Source organism: Phalaenopsis equestris, unplaced genomic scaffold (genome assembly GCF_001263595.1).
Source record: "Phalaenopsis equestris unplaced genomic scaffold, ASM126359v1 Scaffold212143, whole genome shotgun sequence".
NCBI classification, from domain to species: Eukaryota; Viridiplantae; Streptophyta; class Magnoliopsida; order Asparagales; family Orchidaceae; genus Phalaenopsis; species Phalaenopsis equestris.
In genome coordinates this window covers 64,612-87,600 of record NW_018231094.1, presented here as the reverse complement: position 1 = coordinate 87,600, position 22,989 = coordinate 64,612, and the positions used below count along the sequence as shown (strand labels likewise).

General features: G+C 36.5%; 1 protein-coding gene across 4 annotated transcripts in view; it reads right to left on the bottom strand.

Annotated features, from left to right (window-relative positions):
• Positions 1 to 4,703: 4,703 nt before the first annotated feature.
• The window catches only part of LOC110036878 (protein INVOLVED IN DE NOVO 2-like), a 58,672-nt gene continuing 40,386 nt past the window's right edge, over positions 4,704 to 22,989 (bottom strand). Inside the window, exons 5-7 of one of the 4 annotated variants that reach the window (XM_020741428.1) lie at positions 16,861 to 17,139; positions 16,293 to 16,505; positions 4,712 to 5,094 (exon numbers count right to left, since the gene is read on the bottom strand). In XM_020741428.1, the coding sequence (XP_020597087.1) occupies positions 4,858 to 5,094; positions 16,293 to 16,505; positions 16,861 to 17,139 (729 nt within the window). In that variant the 3' untranslated portion in view covers positions 4,712 to 4,857. Of the gene's footprint in view, positions 5,095 to 16,292; positions 16,506 to 16,860; positions 17,140 to 22,989 lie in introns of all 4 variants that reach the window. The other 3 variants (XM_020741427.1, XM_020741426.1, XM_020741429.1) reach the window with 3 other exon arrangements.

The window sequence follows — 22,989 nt, the reverse complement described above, 5'->3', positions numbered from 1 at the left end:
TTCATGGAATCAAATGTGATCCTAACTCTGTTGTAGAACTCATACTCCATTTCCCGGATCATATGTTTCACAGCATATTTTAACAATTCAATTGGCTAGATCAAAAAGTTAATTATGTTCGGAGCTGAATCGACTTTGGCACCGTCGGCGCCCATTTTGGCGTCGTTGGCCCCAGTGTCCCGCAATTTAATTCGTCCTCTCTGTCAAATGGCGTCGTCGGCGCTATTTATGGCGTCGTCAGCCCTGAACAAATTTCAACTTCCTCATTTTTGCTCCAAATTTCATCATTTTGTGCTTTAAGTACTAAAATTCAACGACCTGTAAGAAAACATAAAAATACCTTCCATTAAAGTGCAAATACCCCAGAAATGAGTATAAAATATGGGTCTAAAAATGCATATATTTTTTGTGTATCACAACTCTACTCTCAAAGTCTCCTTGTAAGTTATCATACAAGTCTAGTTGAATATCAACTCTAAGACGATCTTCATAGTCCAACATTCTTTCCATACAAGCAATTAACCCTTCTTGCACCTCATCATCATTAAAAAAATTATCCTCAAAGCAAAATTAAAGGTTTAAATAATAACCAACTAAATGTAGTGGTTTATGAAGTTGGACTTGCCATTTTGCATCTATTTTCCTCTAAATAGGTCTATACTTCTTTTCATTATTCCCACAATTAAAAGCAAGTTTTTCTTTTGCTAAATCCATTAATTCATAATATAACCCATGACTGGCCTTTGTTCTGAGTCATCCTCTCTTAGAACATTTATAAGCAGCACAACACTTTTGACACAATAAGCAAGATGACCCCAAAAATGTCGATAAAACAAAATAACAGCTCGAGCATTTATAATTTTTGTCCTCTTTGACCATAGAATAGAACAACAAGCTTCTGAGGAGAACATTGTCTGAAGTGGTTGTTTCAGCTTGTAAATGCTTTGATGTTGTAGTAAACTGTGTGATGCTAGATAAACAAGTTCCATCTCCTTTGTAAAAGATCTCATCAAAACTAGAACCCATTTGTGCCCATAAATGATTTTGACAAGTTGTTTTGCTTTTGCAAGTGCACTCTCGTGAATCTTCAACTTTCCAATGTCTTTTAACATTAGGTCAATACAATGTGTTGCCCATGGTGTCCAATAAATATGTTCCTTTCTTCATTTATTTTTTTACCCGCATTCACATAGGTTGACCTATCATATATTATAATTTGCACCATATTTTTTTCTCCAACTTCCTCAATCTTGTCATCCAAATAAGCAAATAGTAAATCACCACTTTTATAGCATTAGAAGTATCCACATATTTAAGAAACTATGTCTCAGCTGGATTATTACAATAAAATTAATAAAAAAAAGTCTACTTTTTCATCTGTCCAATTGTATGACGTAATCGAGCACCCATCTTTACTCCATTTCTTTTTATGCTACTCCAACATCTTATTGATTGTAGCAATCTCTTCTTTGAGTATCCAAGTTCTCAATTCATGCATTGTAGGTGGAGTAAAACCAAGTCCAAAATTAGCAACTGCTTCAAACATAAACATGTAGTATGGGTCATTGGCAACATTAAACGTCAATCCGACTGAGTAGGAGAGTCTACCAATTTCTACATGTTTCTTTTTTCCAGCTTTTTTTACACTTAGAATTTAAAGTATAATTCCTTATTTGTGTTGTGATGAAAGAATCCATTGAACCTCTAACTCTAGGTGGCCTCTAGGAAGAGTCAACTAAAGATGAATTTGTAGCACTTTGACCTTCACCAATATTTATTACATTGCTTCTAATATCACTTAAAACACGGTCGCGTTGTGTATTGACTTTTGTATCGTCTTCTAACGTTTTCTTGCATCTCTGTTGAACTTCAGAAGGGGCTTCTGCACATGGCTTAGTGCCCTTGTGTGTGTCTGCAAGATGTTGCTTCATCCTATTTATTTTTTCACTACACACTTGATTACAAAAATGACATCTGAAATATTTTTCATTTGGTGTGCTTATTGTATATTACAATGCAAAGTCTTTCTTGTTACTACGACTACTACCGGCTACACAGTCCTCCCATTCCATAACAAGTTAATAACTAACCTAATACATTAAAAAAAATCAAATCAAATCTACCTTTGGCTCTAGCAAATTGCAAACATGAAAAAAATTTGTAGTTACTATGAACATAAAAAAAAAAATTTAGTTTATCGTAGCCAAAGTAATCTCGAGCAAATCTTCAACATGAAAGGAAAAAAAAATTTGAGGTTCACTATAGCAGGTATAGTGAAATTATTGTAGCTACAGTAACCTCACTGTACCTACAGTTCATAAAAGCATAAAAAATTTGGTATAAAATCAAATTTGTGAGGCTACATCGCAAATAGTAACCAAAATATCGCAAAAAATTACCAAAAAACACAGCCCAAATGTTTTCATTACAGTGAAATGATAAATTAAAGAATAAAGTATAATTTTACTATTTCTATACTACATAAATCACAAACCTCACTTGCTGCAGGCAGGATGAAGATGATGTGCAAGAGCCTAGGCGGGATGAAGATGATGTGCAAGAGCCTAAGTGCAAGAAAAAGATGGCCTGTGTTTGAGATGAAGATGTGACGTGATGAAGATGATGCAGACGATACAAGTGCAGGAATAAACTGTAAGAAGGAGAAAGCGAAAGAAGAAGAAGAAGAAGTCAAAGGAGAAAACCTGTCGAGTTTGAACTCTGCATGTGATGAAGGAAGCAGAGAGCATGTTGGATAACTACGTGCGGCTCAAATCAAATAAAATTTTAAAGTTAGAGATTTTCACCCTTTTTACTCGATTATGAGATGAGGCGTAAGCCCCGTGAGGTGTGTATGGCACTTTGCTTCTTCTCGGATGTAAGCCCCACGTAATCTACACCCACCTCGTCGGCTTGGAGCAGAAATCCTTACGCCCCACCCCAAGGCGCCCCCTAGTGCGCCCCCACAAACGTTTTTTTTTAAAGCAAAGTTTGTAGCCCACACAACCAACTACTACTATGGCTTTCAACTAAGGCTTAATCACAATCTACAACATTCAGAGTGAACTACTGCCTCCATAACAATTGACTATGGTTCTTGTAACCTTCTATCATCGAGAAAAATGTTCATTACGACAATATTATGGCTATTATTGATGAACTACAATTGTATATTTACAATGATTAACTTTGTAACTTTATCTTTCTAAATTTAGAAAAAGAGTAGACTTGTGTACTCACAATTTATATTGAATTCTTTCTACTAGGCTAGGCCTCGTGGTTTTATCTATTTTCCCGGGTTTCCACTTAAAAAGTCAATGTCTCCTCCAACTTATTTCCCTTTAATTACCTGGTGTGTGTTGAATTTTCATCTAATGCAAAGACGATAAATAATTACTCTACCATCACAAATTTTCCAGCACGTCTCAACTATTTTGTTAATTTTGTATTTTCTTAAATATTTGGTATTCTTAAGTGGGTACTGATGTAAAGAATACTCATTAGATAGCAGTTATTTGTGAATAGCTCGTGTTTGGTAAGCTATTGATCGATATTCAGACCTTTCGTTATGCAAGCAAGCCAACACAAACAAATTATTTTTATTTTTTAAGAAATAGTTTTTGACCCGTTTTAGATCAAAACAATTAAATAATCATAATATACATTTTTTTAAAATTAATTTTATTATGCCTTTTCAAAAAAAAGTTAAATATTATGATTAAATCATTCAATCTAATTTTAAGCCAAACATAAGTTGAAATGAATTAAAGAATTCAAATCAAGCGAAACATTAACATATTATTCATAACATATTATTCACAAGCTGTCTCAAACATGGACGCATTTGAAACAAAAAAAAAATTCAACAAACTAAACCCAAATAAGCATTAAGGTCGTTCAACACTACAAAAGTCATAGCACATGGTGTTTACAGCCTGAGGTGCTCAAGGCAGTTAACGGGCTATTAAAACCTGTCAGGTATTTGTCTTCCTAACCTCTTTGAATAAAAACATTAAAGATAATCATCATATTCCAATTAACTGATATTTAGACAACATATGAAAATGCTTGGCCATCTCAATGTTTCACTTCTAATAAATGTGAAATATTGTAAAACAATAGCACTGGATCAAACATAACATTTGACGGAAAGAAATTATATTTAATAACACTGAACCACATAATATACACAAACAAAGTGGTTCGGGAAACAGGCATCAAAATAAAGGGCGATTCACATAAATGCCACAATTTTTATTTATTTATATAACTACTACTAAAAACATTATATTTATATACATTAAAGATAAATCTAAAATATAACATCAAAAATATTATTATTACTAATTATTTAAAAATAAAATACATCTTTTCATCTTTAAATTTTAATATAATTATGAAAGAAAAATACTATTTATAGATGAAAAGATGTATTTTATTTTTAAATAAATAATTAGTAACAATAATATTTTTGATGTTATATTTAAGATTTATCTTTAATGTATATAAATATAATGTTTTTAGATGTCAGATTTATAAAATAAAACCACTCAATTCTTCCGTATGTACACCTCAAACCAATAAAATTTGATATTTATGCATTTAACACTCAAATCTTTAACAAAACATCAAAAATACTTCCCTTATTTTCTAAATTAAGTTAAATACACATTCATAGATTTTGACATGATTATGACACTAAAATGTCACATAAGCAAATATAAAACTTTAGAAGTTGATATATAATACATAATATTTGTATGATATACATGTAAATTTTTCCAAAAATAAATCTAGAACATGCTTGCAGAAATTGTTTCTTACCTATCAAGATTACAAAATAAGTTGAATCTCAATGACTTAAAATGCACATCTTTTCCGCTTCAGCGTCATCAACTGCTTCATCACATACGAAATAGCCTCTTTGAGAGTTGCTCTCCGTCCCTCCCTATAGCTCCAGAGTTCACTGGTGACATATCTACCACTTGGATTATACTCATTAATCTCCAATAAGGCTAATGCCACAGCCCCATAAACCTCGTCACCCAGTTCGCACCTTAAAGCGACCAACTTCTCATCATTCTCCTCTATGATCTCCTACAGGATGAATCAATTGTCGAATCTTAAGGGATCTACCAAATTAAATTTATAAATTTTCATATCAAGTATTGCGTCTATTATTAGGCAGATTCCAATGTTCCATATTTTCAAAGAACAATCATAACATCATGATAAGTTACCAATAAAATCTACATAATCAAGCCTGAATCTCAACACATTAAAAGTTGAAAACATTTGGAATCGAACTCAAGGCTGTCCAAGTGGCTGACACTGATTTTGTCAATAAATGGTCGAATCCAACGTCTCAATGAGACAAATCCAGAGATGTCAAAAGTGAAATGATCCAAAAGTTCAAATAAATCTGATAAAACACATCAAACAAAGTTGAAAGCTTTAAGACAATAAGTGGATGACCAAATTATCTTCAATGGTCAAATTGAGCTTCTCGATAAAACGAGAGTTCAAGATAGCTTAATTTTGACATCATTAAGTCAATAAAATACTCAAATTACACATTATAATCAAGAAAATCACGAGTCATCTAATAGTTTCTAGAACTTTGCTGGTATTCACTAACAATTTCACTCTCAAAATCGAGGACTCACATCATTGTCAAATAACTATTGCCAAAATAATGCCACCATCCAAAGATTATTACATACCTATATCCTAAGATTGTCATTGTCGGAGTGCCACTACAGAATTACTATCATTAACCGTTGTCACCTGACCATCACTATCAAATCGCTGCCCAACTACAATTGTCAAGCCACTACCCAACCACTACCATCAAACCACCGACTAACTGCAATTGTTAAATTATTATTGCCTGGACATCTCTATTAGCATAACATGTCCTAGACATCACCATTTGTTTTTGTCAGACAACTGTAGCCCAACAACCACGATTCAATCATTGTCATCGAATTGCCGCCACTATCAAGCAAGCACCATCTTAAGCACTACTGTTAACTCGCTACCAATACAACACTTTCATGATTTGATTACAACCTGCAGATCATCGTTGCTCAACTATAGTCTTATGATCATCATCGTTTGTCCGTTATTAGTATAATATAGCATCTAACCATTACTATTTAACATAGATGGACCTTTGGCGCCTAACAATTATTATTAGAATATAGTCTTCTAATCATCATTGATTGACTATCACCGATCGTTGTCATCGAACTACAACCACTATCAAGCAATCACCATCTTAACCACTACCGTCAACCTGTAGCCATTACAACACTTTCATCATCTGACTACAATTCGCAGATCATCATTGCTCAACAACAATCTCCTCACCATCATTGTCTGCATTTATTAGTATAATATAGCCTTCTAACCATCATTGTTTGACTTACCACTAATGAACCTTTGGAGCCTTGCCACACCCAACTACTATTGCTTGGCCATCTGTGTTGGAATGCCACCTCTTAGCCACCACCATTAATCCGCCGCCACTTGCTTCCATCAAACAACTATAGCCCAACAACCATGCGTTGATTGTCTTCATCATACTATTGCAACTATCAAGCAATCACCAGCTTAACCACTACCATTAACTTGATGCAATCACAAGACTTTCATCGTTTGACTGTGTCTGCAGCTCATTGTTGCCCAACTACGGTCTCCCGACCCATCACCATTTGAAAATACTAATAATGTTAAACCTGAACATTATTAGAATAATATAGCCTTCTAACCACTATTGTTTAACTATCACTGATGGACATACAGCGCCTAACCACAACCAATTACTATTACCTAGCTATCTCTAACCAATTACTTGAATACCGCCACCATCAGTCCGACGTTCTTTATTATCGTGAGACAACTATAGTCCAACAAGCATGATCCAACCGTTGTCATCGAACCGTTGTCACTATCAAGTAATCATCATCTTAACCAATATCGATAACCCACTGACATTACAACACTTTCATCATCTGAATAGTCTGCAGATCATTACTACCCAACTACATTCTCCCAACCTTCTTCGACTGACCATTATTATTATGGACTCATGTCGGAAGATTCGCGGTAGTTGAGTGATAATTTAATGTCTTAGCATTGCACAAAGATCAAACACACACACAAATAAAAGAAAACGAGCAGGAGACACCAAGATTTCTTACATGAAAAATACTCTTGACATAAAAAAAGTCACAGCGCATAACCCAATCAAAGTAATTCATTATAAGATTGTAAGTACATAGATTGACACTTCTCCTGAATTAAAGCGGATAGAATTACAAAGTTGATAATCACAATAGTACAGTAGTCATCCAAATTATATAGTTGGTCATCCAGATTTAATCACAAATGTACAATATTCATCCAGATTTAATAGTTGTAGTGGGCTACAAATGTCACAATCAATTACTATAAAGCATTAGTTTACCGCAAATACTAGAATCGATGGTTGCGATAGCATCAGTTGACCACAGAGGCCATAATTGGAAGCAATAGTAGCAGTTGATCACAGAAGTTATAGTTGGAAGTTATAAAAACAATTAGCCACATAGGTCATAGTTGGTCACATAGGTCGTAATTAGAGGTTGTTGTAGCAATTAACTAGACAGGTCATTATTGCTCCACATAGATCATAGTTGGAAGCTGTAGAAGTCGTTAACTACAGAGGTCGTAATTGGTCACATAGACTATGGTTGGTAAGTGCAGTAGCGTCAGTTGACCAGAGAGGCCACCATAATTGGTAGTTGTAAGAGCGTCTGTCGTAGTGGAAGGCTGCAATGACAGCAACTAATCACATATGTAATGAGAGCAGTTAGCCACGTAGATCATAGTGGGTCGCTGCAAAAGTGTCAATTGGCCAGACATGCTGCAATAGTTGATAGTTGTATGAGCGCCAGTTAGCCACAGAGGCAGCAGTGGAAGTTTGTAATGACAACAGTTCATCACATATGTCATAATGAAATACTGCAATGATAGCAAGTGATCACATGTAATGACATATGTTAGCCACGTAAGCCGTTATGGGAAGCTACAGCAGTACTAATCACATAAGCAGTAGTGGGTCACTGCAAGAGCGTTAGTTAGCCATAGAGATTGTAGTGCAAAGCTCTAATGACAGCAGTTAGCCATGTAGGTCCTAGTGGTGACATGCAACTGTAACTGGCCACATAGGCCATAGTGGGTCACTACAAGAACGTCAGTTGGCCTTAGAAACTGTAGAAGAAGATTGTAATTACAATAGTTAGTTATATTGGCTGCAGTTAAAAATTATAGTAGTAACTGGTCACATATGTCATAGAGGGCTACTGCAATAGCATCAATTAGTCACAGAGACTATAGTGAAAGGTTATAGTGACAGTAATTACCTACATAGGTCATAGTTGAAAGCTATAGTAGTAATGGGCCACATAGGCCATACTGGGTTGTTGTAAGAGCATAAGTTGGCCACAGAGGCTCCAGTAAAAAGCTGCAATAACAACAGTTAGCCACGTAAGTCATAGCGGGAGGCTACAACAGTAAATGACCACTTAGGCCATAGTTAGTGCGACACCGGTTGGTGCCTGCATCCCTTAACTCAAGTTTTATTATTTTATGCCAAAAACAACATATTTGTCGATACGATGTAAAAAAAAATTCATGAGTCCAGAGAAAGTCCACTCATTTTGAATATGGTTGTTGTAAGCAGTTGTTGCTGGGAGTTATCACCAACTTCTTAGATACTTCCTTACACCATATTCGAGACACTTCATTATATCGTATTAGGGATATTTTGTAAGTAAATAAAGCTCTTCAATGACAGCAAGCAGGCGATAGTCGATGGTGGTCCACGACAGGTAACGGGCAGTGGTCGGCAGTGATCGATAGGGTTAAGGAGGCCAAAAGTTATCATCGAGTCTTCAATCCAAAATAACATTGAACAGTTTTTTCTCCCCTCCCCCCACCCACCTCAAGAGAAGATAGGGGTTCTATTTTAGCTTTTGAGGGGTGGCATTTTGGTCATTTGGTGAATAACTCCTGTAGCCATGTGATCATATGGCCAATATTGATCCCCATGGATCAAATGGAATTCTTTAATGATTTGAGTACCTGACCAAAGAATCAAGGGAACTTAGGCTCATTGAACTTCTCTCATCGAGATATTTGATTTGAATGTAAATATGTCAAATTTAGAATTCATTTGATCATCCAATTAATGATCTGAAGCTTCCAAATGTGCTTTGATGGATTGAAGCGTGCTTGATCGGACTCGGATACGACCAATTTTGGTATGACTAGGTTAGTCTTATCGAGAAGACCAGTTTAACTATAAACTTGTTAAAATCGAATCTCTGGAAGATCTTGAATTTGAAATGTTTTTTTTCTTGAAAAATGCCTCGAGATTTGTACCAAATAATAAAAATTTGTTGACAACGTATCAAGTATAATATAGCCTTCTAAGCACCATTGTTTGACTACCATCGATGAACTTTTGGCGCCTAACCACACCCGACTACGATCATTCTCACACCATCACCAAACTATTGCATGAATACAGCCTCCCCACCATTGTCAGTTGAGTAGGGCCTTGTGTTTACCATGTCCTGACTATTAAGGATGGCAGGGAGATCATAGTCAAGTTTGAAGTATTCTAAAGCATTACCCAACTCACGTTATCAGAATGTTTTCGCTTAGTTGCCACTGTCATAATTTCATTGCCCTATTTTCACAGTCAAATAGTTGCTACTCAATTGCCACAACCATTGTCAAACCACTATTGTCGGACTAACGTCCCCTATCATCATCATCAAACCGCCACTACCTCATCGTCAGAGTTATTAGATAGACGCAATCTGACCACCACCAACATAACTAGCATTGCTTGACCGCCAATGTCAAACTGCCACTATCCAACCACTACTTTCAAATTGACATCGCCCAAACACTACCCAAAAAGTGATCACCTGATTGTCACCATTTGATTCTCTATCAAAGTACAGTTGCACGATCCCAACCTTCTTTCTAGGATAGCAATCAAGAAATAGTTGTTGTTAGACCACCCTTGCTCACTACAACATTGGACCACAACTACCTAACCTCCATTATCTGACCACAACCAAACCTTCATAGTCGAATTACTACCATTCAACTATTACCATCAAACTTTTGCCCTCAAACGCCAACATCAAATAACATCGTGCAACCATTGCTATCAGATCTGCATCATCACCGTGTCATCGTCGCTTAACTACTATTATAAAACTACCACCACCATCGACTAGCCACTATCACAAGATTGCCATCACCTAACTACAATCGTCTAGCCATAATTTGTCCAACTACAATCTGCTAACCACATGACTATCATCACCTAAGTACAGTCCCCGGACCACAATCCCTACTATAATCACCCAACTAAAGTCTCCCAACCATGGTCGTTAGCTCAATAAGACTTTTTAATCAATATCTTAAGACGCCCTACAATGGACCTACGTCACCTGATCACCATCACCCAATTATAGTCTCCCCAACAAACATTAGCCTATTAAAGTCTCCCAGCCATCATTGTTCACCCAGCTCAACCAACCACTGTTGGCCGACTACAATTATTCAACCATTTTCACCCAATTGCAGTTGCCCGACTGCGTGACCATTATCAACCAAAAAGATCTTCTAACCACTAGCTCAACTACAACACCCGAACATCATCATCCGATTACACAAACACTCATCAAACACTAGGATGACATGCATCACCTATAAAGCTGATGCAAATCATCTACATGCCACCGCTTAAAATCCTGATGCACCAAACCAACAAAAACATCAACGCCCATAAACTTCATCGCCTTGCATTGACAACTCCATCTGTCATCAACAATAAAGGCAATGAAAATTTGCAAACATCAACTCTAACTCCCAACATCAAAATCAATATTTGTGCCAAATTTTTTGGTCACTAGACTTCTCTCCTAAAATAACAATTGAACATACCATTAAGAATATCTCAAGATAATTCTAATGCTCATAATTACTCCAACTTCCATCATGCAATTCATTCTACAGAACTCATGTTCAACATATTGTATCAATGCATTCCTTAATTACGAGAAAGAACATCATTTATAACTTAAGATATACACTAACAAAATCATTTAATTTGGTCCAGGCATCGTAGTTTTTCAATTTCATATTTTCCACAAAAACTTATGTATCGTATGAAGTTTCTCTTCTATCTGTGAATATGTCAGGTCTTCACACAAAGCTAAAACATTAATCTCTCATATGCCACCATAAATATTCTAGCACAGAACCCAATCTCAATTTTTCATGATCAGCTTGAGGCTTATCTGCACATTTATTCTGAAGAGGGAGAGTGTGGGAGAAAGCTCTTGTTGTAAGGACAAATGCAGAACCAAGCCCGGAGGAGCAATTGAGAACCCGGGGATGACTCTCACGTTATGCTTAAAGCTACCTATATGAAAATTTTTAACATTAAACCTCCCTCTAAACCTAAAGTTAAGTTCTCTCTCGCTCTCTTTCCTCTCTCTCTCTCTCACACACACAGACGCACAAACATGTGGAATCCTAATTCTGTCACAAGATAAGCCAATTGCAACACACACCAGTCCATCTGAAACTGTAAGCTATAGGCCATAGTTAAAGGAGGCGTGCTTTGGCACATCACCTTGAAAACATAGCACACGGAATGCCAAATTGGACACATAGCTTGAGCTCTGTAATAAGCAGTAATATTTGCCCGATATCAATCTTACTCAATATCAACCAGCAGTACCACATAACCATGACACAATTGAAGTTCTTATAAGATTTTTATAGAGCAGTTAACTAGATACTTTATCTATAGGTCAAAAAATATTAAATCAAAATGCAGCGGTACGCAGGTTTGGTATTGAACTTTAAAAGGAGTATACAAATTCAGAAAATAGGCCATGCAGCCACACAGCCAGTAACTGGATTATTGCATGTCCACTTAGAATTCATTACAGGTTCCAAGTTTTCCGAGTCCCTCAGCTATGTTTATGGAGCCATTGATGGCCATTAACTACATTGCAGATGTTCGAAATTGAAAGCACATATAAGCCAATTGACTTGGGAGTAATACGAACATGAGAGGCGGTCAATACTTGCATTCTAAATGTACCCAGTAAGAACAAATTTTTATGCCGTCATAAAAAAACATCAAGTTTGCTAAAAATTCCAAATTTGCAGTACATATACATGCCAAACATTTTGCAAAATATTAAAACTTATTGAGGTTATATCAATATTTTAATAAAACTGATACCAACCAAGATAAGTTTCAACAGAAATTAGGGTAAAAAAAATTATCAAAACAAAATAATACAACCAAAATACATAAAGGATAAGCACCTACAATTCAAGAGGCAGGCGATCTCTCCCAAACCCTAACCCTAGCACTTACAATTCGAGAGAGAGGCGATCTCTTCCAAACCTTAACCCTAAGGTTCAAGATCACAATCTCATAGTATAATCCTAACCCTAAACATATTAGCTCTATTTATATCCCACAATAATAAAATAATAAATTACCAAATTACTCTTTTAGCCTTGGGCCTAAAATAAGTCCTCAAATTACTCAGTGTAACATTAATCAGAAATTCGTAGTGACCCTCATCAATTCAAAAAGTAGCCTTGTGCACATCTTTCAACTGCATTCAAACCTACTGGTATCCTGACTTCAAGTTAACATTGGAGAATATCGCAGCCCCACACAACTCGTCTAGTAGCTCATCAGTCACTAGGATAGGAATTTTGTCAGGCATTGTCTTCTCATTCACTGCCCAATAATTCACATAGAAGCGCCAACTCTCATCCTTCTTTACTAACAATACTAGGCTAGAGAAAGCTCACAATTGGTTGTATTATCCATATCTCAATCTCGTCCTTTTATACTTTGGGGGTGGTGGTATGGGCGTACACTGATAAAAGAAGCCCCCTGTCTCAGGATTATTGCATGCTTGAGTGTACTCCAAATTTCTTCGCTCAATCTCATGGCTCAAAGTTTGTCTAAGCCAGCGATGTTGCCCTGATGCCACGCAAATCCTTCACATTGCTATCGCTCGAGTCTGCTCTCGATTCCTATGCTCGATCCCACGACTCCAAATCCAGCTAATGATGTGACGTTGTCGTGTGAATCCTTCTTATTGTTGCAGCTCACGTTCGCTCCAGACATCGTCACTCAATTCTGATGTAGGTGGAGACGGGTATGAAACTTCACGATCTTCTTCATTATTTCTTCCAGAGTCGTTAGTCACCCCTCCATGGACAACCACCCCTCCATGGACAAGAAATGCTCCTCAATTTCAAATCAGCTATGGCTCGTCTCTTCATTTAATTTCTTCTCTAAAGCATCTATTTTTTAGCTACCTTTACTCCCAAAAAAATTTCAATCAATATAGCAGAACTCTGTAAGTCGCAATCTAGTTTGTTGGTTTTTAGGCTAGTCTATTGGCAACTATATCATTCGATCACCAAAGATATGTGATTGTATCATTCGTATGTGTGGTTTGGTCCTTACAGTACACCGCGATATCATCGGCATCCAACTAGCAATCGTGATTGTTCGCGACTAAGGCATGTTGATTGTGGCTTTCCTGTACTTGTTGATCTTCAGTCTCGAAGGCGGTTCCAATGTTGCAATCCCGGTGATCTTCCCACATCGCCAAAATGACGACTGTTGTCGTGAGTTAGGTCACAAATGCGGTGCGATTCAGTGGTTGCTCTCCAGAAATCAAGTTCTTATGCAAATTTGATGTGAACCAAGACGAGTTTCCACAAAAAAATAGGGTAAAATAAAATATTTTAGTTCATCAAAACAAAACAACACAACCTGCTACATAACGGATAAGCACATACAATTCGAGAGGTAGACGATCCCTCCCAAACCCTAAACTTAAGGTTCAAGACAACAATCTCATAGCATAACCATAACCATAACCATAACCATAACCATAAATATAATAGTCTTATTTATACCCCATATTAATAAATAACAAATTATTACATTCTCATTTTAGCTTTACGCCTAAAATAAATCTTCAAATTATTTGATGGGCTCGGTGTCGGTGTAGCAAAATCTTAATTGATAAGAAGTCAATTAAAAGTTGTAATTAATTTAGGAACTTGCTCTTCAAATTTTGAGCCATCATGAGCCATCATAATAAAATAAACTCTGAATTATAAATTTGATTTCATATTGCTTTACCGATCTCTTTTCTTTTCTCATGAAGTTCCAACTAAACATATTTTTTCAAATAAAAGAAAATTCACAAAAAAGGTATAGCGTCTACAATAGAACCCATGATAAATTTTAAGGGAATTCTTATGCCTTGCACATGAGAAAAAACATCAAACAAGTTTTAGTTTTAATGACTAGGTCAGGGTTAAGAAAGACTAAGAAGACTACCTCTGTACTAATTTCTAAGTCTGACTGGGAAAGACCGAGGGGGATTTAAAACTTCCTAATCTCTTAAAGGATTCTTTGTTTTTATGTTGTACTAGAGAATGTCATTCATTGCCTATTCAGTCCTTTATTTATTTGGGGCATTTACATGAATACCACTCAATTCCTTCGTATTCACATATTTAAATCCTAAATATTACTTTTTATATTTATACCACCCAAATTTTGTATATCATATAAAAAATAACATCATTTTACTTTTAGAAAGTTAAATACACTTTTTCATGCATAGTTAAGTAATGTAAACATTCCTTTTTTTTTAATTGCAAAAATAGAATCATCAAAGAATACCACACATTAGTGTAGTTCATGTTGAATGAGAGTCGCCAAAACACAAAAGCTTTCTGTGCCAACTTTAACTAAGCATAAAATTCTAGAGTCAAAATGATCATCTTCGCACTAGAATATGAAACATACACTTAGAATCCCTCTTAGGGCCCCGAGCATTGCAAAAGATATTCGTGCTAATCAAATTTATAGCCCTTGGTGGCGTTACTAGAGCAAGGATTTCATATGTTATGATAAATTTATCCATTCATAAAGCATTGACAAGAGTTGCAGCGGGGTGAGTTTTTTCCCAACTTGTGAACATTATTTGTTAGATATCAATGTGGACCTTGTGCGAACATGCATATTCAAATATCTGCACTATCAACTTTTAATGGTAGGATAAAACTATTATGGTGGTGAAGGGTGATGGAGAATTGGGGTTCGACTATGAAAAGAGAGTGATCCCACGGACCATGAGGAGGGCGATGGTCTTGTGAAGCCTTGCATATCCAAAGTTAATTTGCTTAATTTCTATTATCTCTATTTGTTTTCACATGCATAATCCATTCTTCTCTTAATTTACTTCAGGCTTGCTTGGGATCAATTTTGTTTTTTATGTCTGTTTTTAGGTTTTTTTTTTTTCTTTTATTTTTAATAACTTGTTATTTTAGTGCGTTTTTTACGTATTTTTACTTTTTATTTATAAAAACAAATTAACATGTTTTTCGAAACACTTAAAAAATATTTTGAGTGATTTTAAAAACAATCATACCGTAATCAAATAATCAAACATATTTTATTTCAAATCAAAACATAAAGAAAATAAAATAAAAAAAAAATATGAAAATAAATAAAAAAACAAAAGAGATTTCAAACATCCCCTTCATTATTGAGAAAAACCAAAAATAAAAAAGATAACATTTTTGCAAAAGTCCCGATCTAATTCACTGCAGATTGAGCCCGTATGATGTGAGCTGAGCGACACATCTGAAATTGGAGACAAACACCTTTTACATGATAAGGCCACCTATTATCGTAGAAAAAGCACCTAAAATTTACTTTATGCCAAATTTAACCTTATTTATTACCCCTACGTTTACTTCTTTAAATTTTCTAGAAGCATTATTCCAACATCTAGATCCATTGGCAGGGCCGTTAACTTATTTCATGCATGATTAATCAAACAAGAAAGATGAGAAGAATCAGATGAAACATATTTTGGAAAACCGAGAAGATGAGAAAACATTGATGCATGCCACTTGGGCAAGAATGAAGTAGGAAAAAATATGACAATGGTGTAAATCCTGCAAGCAAAAATATCATACATGGAATATCTCAGGTTTTAAAAAAAGGACATCATTTTCCTGTTAAATTTCAAGAATCTTAAAACAAGAGAAATATCAAACGCGGCTTTGTTGGTTAAAAAGAAAATAAGTACAAAGAAATTCATACCTTAAGCTTTCCAGCAACAGTGCAAATTCTAAAATGAAACTCATACCTTAAGCTTTCCATCTAGAGTGGAAATTCTAAAAGGATGCCACTCTGGAATTTTCAATTCAGCTTGCCACTTTGAGCAAAATTCTGCAGCTTTTACATCTGCCACTTCTCTACGATATTTTTTTATACAAGCAGCATGAAATATCCTTTCATCAAGTTCACCCATCCTTTTGATTCCAATCATTGTGCGATTGTTGAGCAACTCTGAAACACCCTAAAATGGTGACTTAATCTTAGTACAGCAGCACTTATCCTATAAAAGAAAAACGAAGACCCAAGCATACCATCACACAGCTGTTATTTTGGTAAAACATTCAAGTATCAAAATAGTCCCAACTATTTACATTAGGCCACTTTAGTCCCGCGATTTATAAAAATGCTAAAAAAATCCCCAGCTGTTTTAAAATGAGCCAAAATACTCTTAATTGGAGACTAATTAAATCCATAATAAAAATATATATGGGACTAAATTGACAAACTATTATAAACTCTGGGACTAAAATGAACTCTTGTAAGGAGTTGGGGACTAATTTGACACTTTGCTATAACTTGTTATAGAGTAAACTCACAGCTATTAACTCTTTTCTAGCTTCTTGCAGTTCATCATTGCTCTTTCTTTCTTTAACAACCAAAGCTTGATTTAGCGCATCAAGATCTTCCAATTCTTCATTTTTCTCTCTGAGTTCTTCACTGAGCTTGTCTATTTTCTTATAAACTTCTTCCCCTACCAGTAAATTCATTACTTCTAGACTGCCTTTCTGCTGCTGTATTTCTAGCTCAAGCTTTTGCTTCTCATGTAGTTGCCTTTCTAAATTAAGTATCTTCTTAATGGTAGCCTCCTTCTCTTTCTGCAAGTTTTATCTTATTGGTGAGCTAGCAGTGGTACTAGATTTTGTATAATATTTTAAGGGAGAATTTCCATATGTAGCACACAGTTCTTACGTATTTTACATATCTCACACCTAAACTTCTATATTTACATGCACAGCACTTTCACTTTTAAAAGTGGTAATATTGTTATTTTTTATGTGATATTAAATATTTGAGTGTTTTTCGTAAAAATATAATAGTTTAGGCGTGTAGTTAGAACCTCCTGCCGGGCATTGCAATATTTTTTTGTGAAGAAATAAAATTCCCTACGGGGTTCATATATATATATATATATATATATATATATATATATAAAGATGGCGGTTGTGCTTGTGGTTGCTCTGCTAGAGTTTTCATGGAATGGCTGAGGTTTGGATCTTCGTGGTGGCTCTCAATCCTTCTTCTCGTTTTCTCCTTTCTCCAAGTGCTTTCCTCAGTTTTCTCTTATTGGTGGCTGCTGGTTTTCTTGTTTTCCTCTTTCCCGAGCGACCTATTTTCAAAAAGTTTACTGTTCCATTGAAGTGTGATCTGATGGCTGAGCCAAATACCTTGGATTTGGCCACTAACATACAATGGACAAAGGCTACCTTTGCTGACATTGTAGGAAAAGGCTTTGATACTATTAAAAATTATGATGACCTGGTTTTTCCACAGGCTTATCATGAGGGGGCGGACCCCATTATTAAGCCTTTAAGCAGGAAAGGAGGGAAGATGGCTATTTTTTATTCTGAGGATCTTCAAGGGTTGACTAAGGTTTGCAAGTTCACTCTCATAGAATATTTCAGCTGGGGCATCCTAAAATGGAAGCTATTCAAAAATTTTACAGATTGAAGAGATTACAATGAAGATCCTCAAGTGGTCCACAGAGTTTGATCCTAGCAAGGAACTTCCTATTGTACCTATTTGGTTTAAACTTCCAGGGCTCAAGCTTCACCTCTTCAACCACAAAGTCCTCTTCAACATTGGGCAAGCTTTGGGTAGACCACTGAAATTGGATGTCCCTACTTTTAACTTATCAAGACCTTTTGTAGCAAGAATTCTGGTGGAAAGGGACATTACCCTCCCTGATGTTGATGAAATCTGGTTAGGCATTGAGCATAATGGTTATTGGCAAAAGATCATAGTTGAACAGAAACCTTATTACTGTCACCAGTGCAAAATGTTTGGGCACACAGATGTTAGATGCTTCAGACTACATCCCCACCTCAGGAAAATGGCAGATAATAATCCTTTGCCCCCCAATGTAGCTGTGTTGAACTCCCCAGTTCTGGAAGTTTAGAATGTTTTGCTGGGGGCTGAGGCTACTAGTGTTAACCATCAAACACTATATATTGAGGAATCTCTGGGCAAATCTCCACTCAATTTTGAGGCAGGACCTTCTGCGTATAACCCAGATATTCAAGAACCTGACCGTGAGCTGGTAACTGAAAGAGTTGATGAAGATAGGGAAAAAGAATCACTTTCTCCAGGTTTGCAAGTCTTTGATGATCATCAGGATATTAGAGGTGTGGATCAATGGGATCATCCTGTGGATGATAACTTGGTCCTGCAACTGAATAATGCCATGGAAGAAGAATGCCAAGTTCAAAAATCTAGAAAAAAGAAGAAAGGAATCTTGGAATTGAAAAAATTGCAGAAAAGTGATTATTTTTTTAGGGAAAGAAACTCTCATCAAGGAAGGAGGCAATGGCAAGAACCAGAAGGAAGGGAAAATCCATCTCCATTGGATGATGCACTTTCTATGTTGGAATGTTAGGGGATTGGCACATCCTAAATTCCTTAACAGAATCCTTGCACTTTAGGATGTACAAATTTTGGATCTTGGTTATCTTGGAGCCCATGGTTTCCAAAAAGCTCTCATAAAATCCTAAAGAAGTTTCCTGGCTTTAATAAATTCTCAAATCTCAATAATAAAATCTGGGTGCTTTGAGGGGGGGAGGTTCTTTGTAATATTCTATGGGATCATCCACAATTTCTCCACATTCAGTTCAACATTGGTGGTCAGGATGGTTTGGCCACTTTCATATATGCTGGGAGTTCTGCTTTTGCTAGAAGGGAGTTATGGGGCAGCCTTCAATCTATTAGTAGGTCCTGCAATTCTATTTGGTTGGTTGGCGGAGACTTCAACTGTATTTCAGCACCTTCTAAAAAATTGGGAGGAAGGTCTCCAGATATTAATCAGATCAACTATTCTAATGACAATATCAGTTTGACTGGTCTATTTGACCTGGGCTTCAATGGTCCTAGGTTCACTTGGAGAAGAGTCTCTCTGGGAAAGGTTGGATAGAATGCTTGTCAACTCCTTATGGTTGAGTGAATGCTTACACACTTCTGTTCAGCACCTTAGCATGACTGGCTCAGACCACAGGCCATTACTCATCTCCATTTCTGCCTCCCCCACAAAGCACAAGTCCAGATTTAGATATCTTAATATGTGGTCCTCCCACAATGATTTTCTTAACCAAGTGGCCCAGGTGTGGAAGGACTGTTACCATCAAAACCCTTTGATTAAATTGTGGTTACTAGACAAAAAGATGGGCAGACATCTTTCTGCTTGGAATTGGTCAGTGGTGGGTGATGCCAATTTGAAGGTCCAAGAGGTTGAAAGATCTGTTGCTCAGTTAGAGGCAAGCTTGGAATCTAATCTTGATCTGAAAATGAAACCCTAATGAATGCAATATTTATGCATGAGGAATTCTATCCTCAAAAGGCTGCAAAGACTAAATTTTGTGAGGGGGACAGGAACAAAAAATACTTCCATGCTTGTATCAATTACAGGAGGAAATGTAACACCATCCATAAAATTCAGGATTCCTCTGGGGTTTGGGATCCTTCTGCTGATTCAATTGCATCTAGTGGTGTCAATTTCTTTCAAAATCTATTTACCCAGCCTCCAGGCACTAGATCCCCCATTCAAAAGAAACCGTTCAGTCTTACCAAGGATTACACAAGGGACTTTGACCTTGCTTATATACCTGATGAGGAGGAAGTCTGGGCAGCCCTAGCTTCCATTGATAGTTCCAAAGTTGCTGGTTTTGATGGTTTTTCTGCAGATTTCTACAAAAAGGCATGGAAGATCATTAAAAGTGATATTTTGGAAGTTGTACAGTGATGGATTTTCTACAGATTTCTACAAAAAGGCCTGAAGACCATCAAAATTGAAGCTGTTCAAAGCTTCTTTAGGGGTATGGATCTCCCAAACTACTTTAAATGCTCCACAATTACTTTAATCCCCAAAAACACTTCTAAACAGAATTGGGATCATTTTAGGTCTATCAGCCTAACTAATATACTGTCCAAGATCATTAGTAAAATGATCTCTAATAGAATTCAACCTCACTTACCCCATCTCATATGTGAAAATCAATCAGCATTTATTAAAGGGAGAAGCATTGTGGAGAAAGTCCTTTTGGCCCAAGAATTAGTCCTTGATATCAAAAAAGCTTATGATACTATCCATTGGGGCTTTATTGAGGAGGGATTAACAGCTAGAGGTTTTTCTGCCTCCTTCATCTCTTTGATTAACAGGTGGTTATCTAACAACTATCATTTCATCTTCATTAATGGCATGTCACATGGTTTTTTCAGTGCTTGTAGAGGTATCAAGCAAGGTGATCCCTTGTCCCCCACTATTTTTATTGTTGCCTTTGATTATTTGTCTAGGCTTCTTAATCAGCTATTGGCCAATTCTCCCCATTCTTTATATAGTCACAAATCCAACATAGTTGTTAAACATCTAGCCTTTGCTGATGATGTAATTGTATTTGCTAAAACCACCAAGCCAACCGTCAGATTGTTTGTTCAATGTTTGGAAAAGTTTCAAGCTTGTTCTGAATGCAGTTCAATGCCCAGAAATGCCAGGTTGTATTCAGCCAAAGGGTTAAGCATGATATCAAACACTGGATCACTGATCTGACTGGCTTCTGCACTAGCTCCCTCCCTCTAAAATATTTGGGAGCCTTGTTGTTTAAAAGGACTAGACAAATCCAGTTTGAGCGGGCTAAGTTGGTCTAGCCTGGTCACTAGGATCCATTTGGTGGTTGTGGTGTCATTACTTTGGTCAGTTTGGCATCTGAAAAGTGTTTTGGCTGCCCTCCCTTCCTATTCATCCCAGGTAGCTGTCATGAAAAAATCTATCCAGAATACACTTGAAAGAACCTTTAATTGTTTCCTTTGGGCTGGACAAAGAAAGCAAGTGCACTGGGTAAGATGGGCGAAGATCTGTAAAAGTACCAGAGCTGAGGGACTGGGTTTCAGAAGCTTTCAACAGATCACACAAATTAACTTTTGTAAACTATGGATTATGATCAGAGCACAGAACTCTCTATGGGCCAAATTTATGAAAGGAAAATATTGCAAAGATCTTCATCCCTCCTTAGTATCCAGGAAATTGGGAGACTCAAGAACTTGGGTCAACTTGTTGAAAGTCAGATCCAAGGCTTAAAATCTTTTCATATGAGAATTGGGGGAGGGCAGGATTAATTTTTGGCTTGATAATTGGACTGGGGAAGGCAAGTTCATATCACATTCCCTCATTCAGTTGATTTCTCTACATAGGTAGCAGATCTTTGGACTGATGGCAATTGGAACCTGCAGGCTCTAAACAACATTCTTGACACTTCTCAAATCCATAAAGTTATGAGGATCTCTCTAGATTCTTTCAAGAAAGATAAACTAATTGTCAAAAAGGGTTTATCACAGACCCTTTCTGTTGCTATTTCCAGATCTTGTTTCCCTCAGCAGGAGGTTCCTTGGGGAATAATGGTTTGGACTAAATTCTTGTTCCCTTCTATGTCTTTCTTCCCTTGGAGACTCATCCATGGATCGCTTCCCGCTGATGATATATTGAAATTGAAGGGTCTGAGGGGCATCTCTAGGTGTGCTTTATGCAAAACTGAGGAGGAATCAATACAACACCTGTTCTTTAATTGTTCTATCAGTTAGCAAGTCTGGAACTTTTTTATGCCCAACATGAAGATCAATACTATCATGCTTTCCTGGTATGACTTTTTTCAGAGTTGGCAGGATTGGCTTTCTTAATCTCGACCTACTGTACCATGTATTACAGCCTAGTTTGTTTGAATGGCAAGAAACCAAATTAAGTTTGAAGAAGCTAAGTTGGGAGCAGCTGCCATAGCTACTAAGTGTTTTAGTTATCTACTGAAACTTTCATGTCATAAGAAGCTACCTGACATACTCTGCCAGTGTATCTCTTCTACTCCAAGGACTCTCTTATACATTAATTTTTTGGAAGCCCCCTCCAACAGGGTGGGTTAAAGTCAACACTGATGGCAGCTTTTCTGCTCCACATGTAGGGGTGGGAGGTGTCTTTAGAGATGATAAGGGAAATTGTTTGCTTCATTTCCATTCCCCAACACGGGCTGAAGACTCTCTGGATGTTGAAACCCAAGCTATTTTCTGGGCCGTCTTTATTGCTCAAAAGTGTGGATTTGGCCATTTAATAGTTGAATCTGATTCTTAGATTCTTGTTAACATTTTAAAGGGTTGGAATCTACAGTATTGGTATGATAATATTCAAAGAATGAGTTTGAGACTAAGGCTTCAATATTCTCACACTTACACGGAAGGAAACAGACAAGCTAATGGCTTGCCAAGCTTGCACTCCACTCTGAGGAAACTCTGATTAGTAAAAGCCCCACTCCCCCTTTATCTTTATTTTTGAAGGGAGACCATGTGGCTCTCCCTTCTATTAGAATTGTTGTTTAATTGAGATGTTTTAGGGAGGCTTTTTATTCCCACTTTTTGTAACTTTTTTTGGTTTAATGAATTAGGTGCTTTTCAGCTTCTTTACAATATATATATATCTT